This window comes from Lampetra fluviatilis, chromosome 36 (assembly GCF_964198595.1).
Source record: "Lampetra fluviatilis chromosome 36, kcLamFluv1.1, whole genome shotgun sequence".
Classification (NCBI taxonomy): Eukaryota; Metazoa; Chordata; class Hyperoartia; order Petromyzontiformes; family Petromyzontidae; genus Lampetra; species Lampetra fluviatilis.
In genome coordinates this window covers 8,879,021-8,888,333 of record NC_136310.1, presented here as the reverse complement: position 1 = coordinate 8,888,333, position 9,313 = coordinate 8,879,021, and the positions used below count along the sequence as shown (strand labels likewise).

At 55.5% G+C, this 9,313-nt stretch overlaps 1 protein-coding gene across 1 annotated transcript; it reads left to right on the top strand.

Moving 5' to 3' along the window:
• Positions 1 to 2,107: 2,107 nt before the first annotated feature.
• Positions 2,108 to 9,264, top strand: PIGP (phosphatidylinositol glycan anchor biosynthesis class P). Its single transcript, XM_078873328.1, has 5 exons — positions 2,108 to 2,517; positions 4,938 to 5,010; positions 6,240 to 6,358; positions 7,846 to 7,944; positions 8,492 to 9,264. Exons 1-5 carry the CDS (start codon positions 2,427 to 2,429, stop codon positions 8,539 to 8,541), a joined length of 432 nt encoding a protein of 143 aa, XP_078729454.1. The 5' UTR covers positions 2,108 to 2,426; the 3' UTR covers positions 8,542 to 9,264.
• The last annotated feature ends 49 nt before the right edge of the window (positions 9,265 to 9,313 follow it).

Here is a 9,313-nt window from a genome sequence, read left to right as displayed (position 1 = left end):
ATAATAAACCTGATAAGATTTTTTTTTTTTTACAATTTTTTATCTACGATCAGACCACTACAAAACATTTTTTCCACAAAATGTTTTTAAACTGTTGACTGAATTCAAATCCTTATATTTAAAGACGTACCCATCGGAAACCGCTCAATTTTAAGATTATGTTTTTTTTGTTATTAGAAAGAACAAACATTAAACACATTCCTGCGGAGGGAGCTGGTAGGAACGTTGGGTTGCTCGGTCAACGGCCAGGGTCAACGGCGGCGTGGTGTATTCCGCAAATATGCCCGACTGTGAAGGCGGGCACAAGCCGGCGTGAGTAGGTTAAACGTTGAGTTTTATAAGGGCACCACGGGGTGACCAGCCCCTCCCCACCCCTCCCACCCCCCACCCAGCCCACCCTCCCCACCCAGCCCCTCCCCACCCTCCCCACCCAGCCCCTCCCCAACCAGCCCCACCCCTTCCACCCCCCACCCAGCCCCTCCCTGCACGACGGACGGACACAACAATCCCTTGTGGGCTGGTGTAACCAGGAGGTTCCTACCAGTATGAGCTTAATACTACGTGAGGGGAAGCCTTATATATTTTACCGTTTTCGAATTGTTCCGATTTGAACATCATGAAATGTAGATTTTTTTTCTTTCAAAACCGCTTGAATCTGAAATATCTCAAAACAATGAAAGATAGAACAATGATTCTCGACTTAAAGCTTTCGTGACTGCAGGAATTCATACTCTTGCGTCTTTTGGTAAAGTCACTTGGATAGGTTTTGTTATTTTCTTTGAACCCTTCTACTTGACTTTACCGAAAGACCCAATAATATAATGGTTCTCGCTTGAATTGTATTTGCTGTTTAACGCTCTATCAAACAAAAAAAACCCACAATCTTATATTTCGAACGATTTCTGAATGACACCACGCACAAACATAGCGCACTTCAAATCGAGATTTGATGGCCTCAAATTAAAAATAAATCTCGGATTTTCACATGTTCCCTGTGGTTTGTGTCCTAAAAGCTACTTATGTACCCACATTTCAGCTTTCTACCTCGTGGGGAAGCACCCTAGAAGTGTTTTAGACATACAGATTAAGGTCTTTAATAATATAGAGATGATTTTCAACCAATGTAGGTGATTTTATACGCGTTGGAGGAAACCGGCGTATACCACGATGGCTAGGAGATGTTAACTACCTCGCCTGGTATACAGGAGGTCGTGGATTCGATCCCGACGCATGCTGCTGTATATTTGGAGTTTGCGTGTCTCTCTCTCTCTCTCATCATCATCACGGTGGCTAGGAGATGTTAACTACCTCGCCTGGTATACAGGAGGTCGTGGATTCGATCCCGACCCCGACGCATGCTGCTGTATATTTGGAGTTTTGCTGTGTCTCTCTCTCTCCCCGTGGGACGGATGGATTTTTTTTCCAAGTCCTGCGGTTTTCCCCCTCCACATATAAAATCAGCATAATGCGTTTCGAGTATAGGTTACAGAAATACTGTCACAAGGGGTCACGCGTTTGGCGCATCACGCGTCGTCTTTCGCTGACGATGTTTGATGTACGAAACACATTCCTCCTGCGGAGGGAGCTGGTAGGAACGTTGGGTTGCTCGGTCAATGGGCAGGGTCAACGGCGGCGTGGTGTATTCCGCAAATATGGCCGACTGTGAGGGCGGGCACAAGCCGGCGTGAGTAGGTTAAACGTTGAGTTTTATAAGGGCACCACGGAGTGACCAGCCCCTCCCCACCCAGCCCCTCCCCACCCTCCCTACCCAGCCCCTCCCAACCCTCCCCTCCCCACCCAGCCCCTCCCTGCACGACGGACACAATAATCCCCTGTGGGCTGGTGTAACCAGGAGGTTCCTACCAGTATTAATGTTTAGGGTATTTGGCTGCTATCAATTTACACACGATGAGAGGCCACTTCGCTTGAGCTATCATCTTATGGTTTTTTTTCCAGGTCGCTTCTGAGAAAGAGCAACATACACCTCAGTGGGCCTTACCTGGTCATATTTAAAAGATACAAAAAGTTTAAACAGTTTAAGTAGCGAGGGGGCAACGCTCGATCCCCGCGCAGTGGGATTGGCTCCCACCTCTCGTCCAATGAGATCGCGTCTCGTCGCCCACCGCGACCGCCCGCCCGCCGTCTCGCTGTGGCCCTCAGAGCGCCTCGCTGCCGATCTCACAGCCCGCACACAGCCTGCCACAGCCTGCCACAGCCCCCCCTACACCCCGGGCTCGCCCCACTCACCCACGACCCGCACCTCGCCACCAGCCCCCGGCCACAGGCGGCCAAACGACGCCGCAGGAGAGCCCGGAAACCCGGCCAGCGCGACTAGGCCCGAGACGAAGCCCCCCTCGTTTCCTAGTTTGGCGGCCGGACTCCCCCCTTCCTCACCCCGCCGCCGCCGAAGGGCCGCGCAGCGTCCAATGTCGGGGACCACGGAGAAGTCGCCGGCGCCGCTGCCCGAGCGAGCGATCCACGGCTTCGTGATCTTCCTGGGCTCCATCGTGGCGTTCGGTGCGTTCCGTGAAGCTTTTGAGGAGCTCTCTGCTCACATTCTGTGTTGTCTTGTCTCCAGGGCGACCACTGCCGTTGTGTGTGTAGCTGTGTGTAGTTGCAGCTGTGTGGAGCTGCAGATGTGTGGAGCTGTGTGTAGCTGTAGCTGTGTGTAGCTGCAGCTGTGTGTTGCTGTGTGTAGCTGCAGCTGTGTGTAGCTGTAGCGGTGTGTAGTTGTGTGTAGCTGTAGCGTGTGTAGCTGTAGCTGTGTGTAGCTGTAGCTGTGTGTAGATGTAGCTGTGTGTAGCTGTAGCTGTGTGTAGATGTAGCTGTGTGTGTGTAGCTGTGTGTAGCTGTAGCTGTGTGTAGCTGTAGTTGTGTGTAGCTGTGTGTATCTGTGTGTAGCTGTAGCTGTGTGTAGCTGTAGCTGTGTGTAGCTGTAGCTGTGTGTAGCAGTGTGTAGCAGTGTGTAGCTGTGTGTAGCTGTAGTTGTGTGTAGCTGTGTGTAGCTGTAGCTGTAGTTGTGTGTAGCTGTAGCTGTATGTAGCTGTGTGTAGCTGTAGCTGTGTGTAGCTGTAGTTGTGTGTAGCTGTAGCTGTATGTAGCTGTGTGTAGCTGTAGCTGTGTGTAGCTGTGTGTAGCTGTAGCTGTAGTTGTGTGTAGCTGTAGTTGTGTGTAGCTGTAGTTGTGTGTAACTGTGTGTAGCTGTAGCTGTGTGTAGCTGTAGCTGTGTGTAACTGTGTGTAGCTGTAGCTGTGTGTAGCTGTAGTTGTGTGTAACTGTGTGTAGCTGTAGCTGTGTGTAACTGTGTGTAGCTGTAGCTGTGTGTAGCTGTAGTTGTGTGTAACTGTGTGTAGCTGTAGCTGTGTGTAGCTGTAGTTGTGTGTAACTGTGTGTAGCTATAGCTGTGTGTAGCTGTAGCTGTGTGTAGCTGTAGCGTGTGTAGCTGTGTGTAGCTGTCGCTGTGTGTAGCTGTGTGTAGCTGTGTGTGTGTAGCTGTAGCTGTGTGTAGCTGTAGCGTGTGTAGCTGTGTGTAGCTGTCGCTGTGTGTAGCTGTAGCTGTGTGTAGCTGTGTGTGTGTAGCTGTAACTGTGTGTAGCTGTAGCTGTGTGTAGCTGTAGTTGTGTGTAACTGTGTGTAGCTGTAGCTGTGTGTAGCTGTAGCTGTGTGTAGCTGTGTATAGCTGTAGCTGTTGGTGCGAGTTCACGGCCAACAACCCCGGTGACGATTATCTGAACCGGTCTTGGGACTCTCCCAAGTTGACTCGGCCTCAAATGAGTACCTGGTGTGGTGTGTAAGCAATCTCCACTGGAGAGACAAAGGCGGCCGGGCGTGGTGCTGGCCACCCACCCCCTCGTGTGCCGTACCGGCCTTCACAGGTGCTGCTACTCGCTAACAGCACTTGCCCCTACAGTCTTGTAAGGCTACACGGGGGATCATTCTCTATTATAGTTAGTTGAGTGTTGCTTGAGTGTGGTGTGTTGTTTTATACTGGTAGGAACCTCCTGGTTACACCAGCCCACAGGGGATTATTGTGTCCGTCGTGCAGGGAGGGGCTAGGTGGGGAGGGAGGGGCTGGCTGGGGAGGGGAGGGTGGGGAGGGGCTGGGTGGGGAGGGGAGGGTGGGGAGGGGCTGGGGTGGGGAGGGTGGGAAGGGGCTGGGTGGGGAGGGTGGGGCTGGGTGGGGAGGAGCTGGTCACCCCGTGATGCCCTTATAAAACTCAACGTTTAACCTACTCTCGCCGGCTTGTGCCCGCCCTCACATTCGGGCATATTTGCGGAATACACCACGCCGCCGTTGACCCTGGCCATTGACCGAGCAACCCAACGTTCCTACCAGCTCCCTCCGCAGGAATGTGTTTGCACCGTGTTGATGTGTATCTAAATGTGCCCTGGTGTTATGTGCGTGCATCCTGTTGGCGTTTTGTGCATCTCGATGTATGTGGTGCGCGCGTGTTATTTGTGTGGCTAGGAGATGTTAACTACCTCGCCTGGTGTACAGGAGGCCGTGGGCTCGATCCCGACCCTGACGCCTGCTGCTGTATATTTGGAGTTTGCGTGTCTCTCTCTCTCCCCGTGGAGATGTTAACTACCTCGCCTGGGATACAGGAATTCGTGAGCTCGTTCCCGACACTGACACCTGCTGTATATTTGAAGTTTGCGTGCCTCTCTCTCTCCCCGTGGATTTTTCCTCCGGGTCCTCCCGAGTTTTTCCCCCTCAACGTTTGCAATCAACGTCACGCGTTCGTGAAGCAACGTCGCGCAGTGTTTGTCTATTGCGATGAATTGCCATGTGACGATGATGAGCCACTTCGTCGTGAGCTCTCGTTCGTGGTGGGTAGGTCGCTTCAGAGCTACGTAGCTCAGTGGGCCTTACCTGGTTAAAATACAATATAACAAATCGTTTAGTTTCATTTGGTGCGTGTGTTGCGTGCGCACAGCCGTGTACGTGGTTTGGGCCGTGGTGCCGGACGCATGGCTGCACTCCGTGGGGCTCACCTACCTCCCTCAGAAGTGAGTGGCACTCCCCTCACTCACAACCCACCCCCCTCTCCGCTCACCTCTCGTCTCACCTCAAACTCCCCACCACGTTTCCCACCTCTCACCTTTCCTCTCATCTCCTCCTCCTCCTCCACAGCTCCCTTCAGCTCTCCTCCCGTCATCTCCCAGTCTCTCCTCCCTCTTTTTTAAATCCTTTATATTAAGTTCACTTGCGCGCTTTCTTGCGCGCTTACGACCGTGCAAATCTTTCGGTCGTTTTTTAACCCACTTCCCGTGATCCAATCGAGCTGACTTTTTGCACACAGACTCGTTGTGCGTGACAATTTATTTTCGTGAAAATTTTTTTCCATAACTTTACACTTTTTAGGAAAAAAAAAATTATATTTAATTACCAATTGCTTAATGGTGGCAGGCAATCATCTGACCCATAGGTGGCAGCCATCTCAAGCCAGAGGACGAGTGGACTCTAGCCGCCACGCATATAAAGGATTTATAGTGAAAAACTTTGTTTTTACGGGTTAATTTTTTTTCCATCGCCTCGATCCTACCAGCACTTTCTCTAACAGTCCGCCAAGGCTATACAAAGGAGGGGGATCTTGGGTCTGTTTCTGTACGAGTAGTCGAGAGTGTCGATGTGTGTGCGGAGCAGCAGTGTAGACTCTGGCTACCCAAGTTCAATTCCCGCTCAAGTCCACCAACACCGGTGACGATTATCTGAACCGGTCATGGGCCTCCTCCCCTAGGTCGACTCAGCCTCAAATGAGTATCCTGGTGTTGTGCGTAAACACCGCCACTGGGAAGACAAAGGCGACCGGGCCTGGTGCTGGCCACCCGCCCCCTCGTGCGCCGTGCCGGACTTCATAGGTGCTCGCTAACAGCACTTGCCCCAGCAGTCTGTTAAGGCTACACGGGGGATCTTTGTCTTGGGGAGCGGTGGTGCAGCGGTTAGCACGCCGCGATAAGAACCCGGCGGCCCGAGTTCGATTCCCGCTCACGGCCAGCGCCAGTGACGATTATCTGAACCGGTCATGGGCCTCCTCCCCTAGGTCGACTCAGCCTCAAAAGAGTACCTGGTGCGGCGTGTAAACATCGCCACCGCACAGACAAAGGCGGCCGGGCGTGGTGTCGCCCACCCACCACCACCTCGTGTGCCCTGCCGGGTTCATAGATGCTGACGGCACTTGCCCCTACGGTCTGTGCAGGCTACAACGGAGACGCTTTGTCTTGTGTGTTGCCATCAGGTACTGGGCGGTGGCCGTGCCGCTGTATCTGATCGTGTGCGTCGGCTTCATGGCGATTGTGCTGCACGGACTCAACATCATGAGCACGGCGCCCCTAGACTCCATACACACGGTGACGGGTACGTGTCACAATCAGTGTCACCCCCCCCCTCGCACACCCACCGTGTGTTACACACGGTGACGGGTACGTGTCACCATCAGTGTCACCCCCCCCCCCCCTCGCACACCCACCACGTGTGTCACACACAGTGACGGGTACGTGTCACCATCAGTGTCACACCCCCCCTCGCACACCCACCACGTGTCACACACACGGTGACGGGTACGTGTCACCATCAGTGTCACCCCCCCCCCTCACACACCCACCACGTGTGTCACACACAGTGACGGGTACGTGTCACCATCAGTGTCACCCCCCCCTCACACACCCACCACGTGTGTCACACACAGTGACGGGTACGTGTCACCATCAGTGTCACCCCCCCCTCACACACCCACAACGTGTGTCACACACAGTGACGGGTACGTGTCACCATCAGTGTCACACCCCCCCTCGGACACCCACCACGTGTGTCACACACAGTGACGGGTACGTGTCACCATCAGTGTCACCCCCCCCCTCACACACCCACCACGTGTGTCACACACAGTGACGTGTACGTGTCACCATCAGTGTCACCCCCTCGCACACCCACCACGCGTGTCACACACAGTGACGGGTACGTGTCACCATCAGTGTCACCCCCTCGCACACCCACCACGCGTGTCACACACAGTGACGGGTACGTGTCACCATCAGTGTCACCCCCTCACACACCCACCACGTGTGTCACACACAGTGACGGGTACGTGTCACCATCAGTGTCACCCCCTCGCACACTCACCACGTGTGTCACACACAGTGACGGGTACGTGTCACCATCAGTGTCACCCCCTCACACACCCACCACGTGTGTCACACACAGTGACGGGTACGTGTCACCATCATTGTCACCCCCTCACACACCCACCACGTGTGTCACACACAGTGACGGGTACGTGTCACCATCATTGTCACCCCCTCGCACACCCACCACGTGTGTCACACACAGTGACAGGTACGTGTCACCATCATTGTCACCCCCTCGCACACTCACCACGTGTGTCACACACAGTGACGGGTACGTGTCACCATCAGTGTCACCCCCCCCTGACACACCCACCACGTGTGTCACACACAGTGACGGGTACGTGTCACCATCAGTGTCACCCCCCCCTCACACACCCACCACGTGTGTCACACACAGTGACGGGTACGTGTCACCATCAGTGTCACCCCCCCCTCACACACCCACCACGTGTGTCACACACAGTGACGGGTACGTGTCACCATCAGTGTCACCCCCCCCTCACACACCCACCACGTGTGTCACACACAGTGACGGGTACGTGTCACCATCAGTGTCACCCCCTCGCACACCCACCACGTGTGTCACACACAGTGACAGGTACCACACCATCGTGCGTGTCCCAGCACGCGACTTACAAACCAGTTCTGGTTTTCACGTTCCATGCCGTTGAATGCTCCGATCGCCGTGCCCCCCCTCACTCCCCCCCCCCCCCCAAGACCACTTCGCCTGGGCACAGGAGGAGGGTGAGGCCCCCGAGGGGGGCGTGCCACTGCTCAGAGACCTCGACATCTCACTCGTCAACCGCAGACTCTACGGTGAGACGCTGCTGCACATACACACAGCCTCCTGCTGCACCTACACACGGCCACCGCCTCCTGCTGCACCTACACACAGCCTCCCCCTCCTGCTGCTCCTACACACAGCCACCGCCTCCTGCTGCACCCACACACAGCCACCGCCTCCTGCTGCACCCACACACAGCCACCGCCTCCTGCTGCACCTACACACAATGATGATGAGCCACTTCGTTGAGCTATCATTTGTGATGGGCAGGTCGCTTCTGAAGAAGAGCTCTACAGCTCAGTGGGCCTCGCCTGGTCAAATCTAATGTCGTTCAGTGTGAAGTGGAGTACGCGGTCGGGTGGTGAGGTTCCCAGCGATCGGCTCAGGACCCACGACGCGGCAATCCCCGGGCGGGGTCGGCGTGGGGTCGGCGTGGGGTCGGCGTGGGGTCGGCGTGGGGTCGGCGTGGGGTCGGCGTGGGGTCCACGCGGTCTCCACACGGCGTGGGGATGACGTGTGGATGATGACGTGGGGGATGACGGGGGGATGATAGGGGGATGACGTGTGATTGTGCCGCAGGGGTTCCTGATGGTGCGGCACGGAATGAGGGGGAGTCTGCGCCCCTCTGAGCCCGCCCCGCCTCGTCACCACGACGCGGGAGAACGGCAGCGAGACGAGGAGGATGAAGAGGAGGAGGAATGGTCACCACTACGACCGGCAGCCGTTGGTTGTGTTCCCCGCGCTGCTGCCGACGCCGCCGCCGCCGCCACGCGTCGCCATCGCTTCTTCCCTTCCTGCCGGAGCGAGCAGCTGGTGCGCTCGGCACCTCGGAGGTCGTGACCTGCTCTTCTCATCCAGTGCCAACACCGCACTGCAGGTCACTCGCTCTGCACCCTGCAGGTCACTCGCTCTGCACCCTGCAGGTCACTCACTCTGCACACTGCAGGTCACTCACTCTGCACACTGCAGGTCACTCTGCACACTGCAGGTGTCGTCGGGGCCGTTGCAGTGACCGTTTAGCGTGCAACTCCTTGGCTGCCCCCTTGCAACTCCTTGGCTGCCCCCTTGCGGCTCTTTGGCTGCCCACCTTGCGGGCAGCCGTCAAGGCAACTGATGGAATGTGGCAGGGAATGGGTCACTGTGGAATGTCTTGGTGACGAGAGTGAAACCTGTTGTTGGAGAATAACTGAGGGGCGGGGGGTGCAAAAACGAAATGGACGCAGTTCATCCCATCACCGTTTATTTTGATTATTTAAGAATGTGTGTTGTCATCTGCTCTATGTGCCTGCTGCTGCTGCGTTTGCGTACGTAGCAGCTCGCTGCTCTGCGTGCGAAGCGGCTCTCCAGCTATTTTGCCATGATGGGGGGGCGGCGGCGGCGGTGGTGGTGGTGGCGGTGGTG

Excerpts from the sequence above, each read along its gene's own strand:
- PIGP (XM_078873328.1), top strand. The coding sequence starts at position 2,427 with ATGTCGGGGACCACGGAGAAGTCGCCGGCGCCGCTGCCCGAGCGAGCG. Across the intron at positions 5,011-6,239 it reads CTCACCTACCTCCCTCAGAA|GTACTGGGCGGTGGCCGTGC; the intron begins GTGAGTGGCACT and ends TGTTGCCATCAG. Across the intron at positions 6,359-7,845 it reads CTCCATACACACGGTGACGG|ACCACTTCGCCTGGGCACAG; the intron begins GTACGTGTCACA and ends CCCCCCCCCAAG.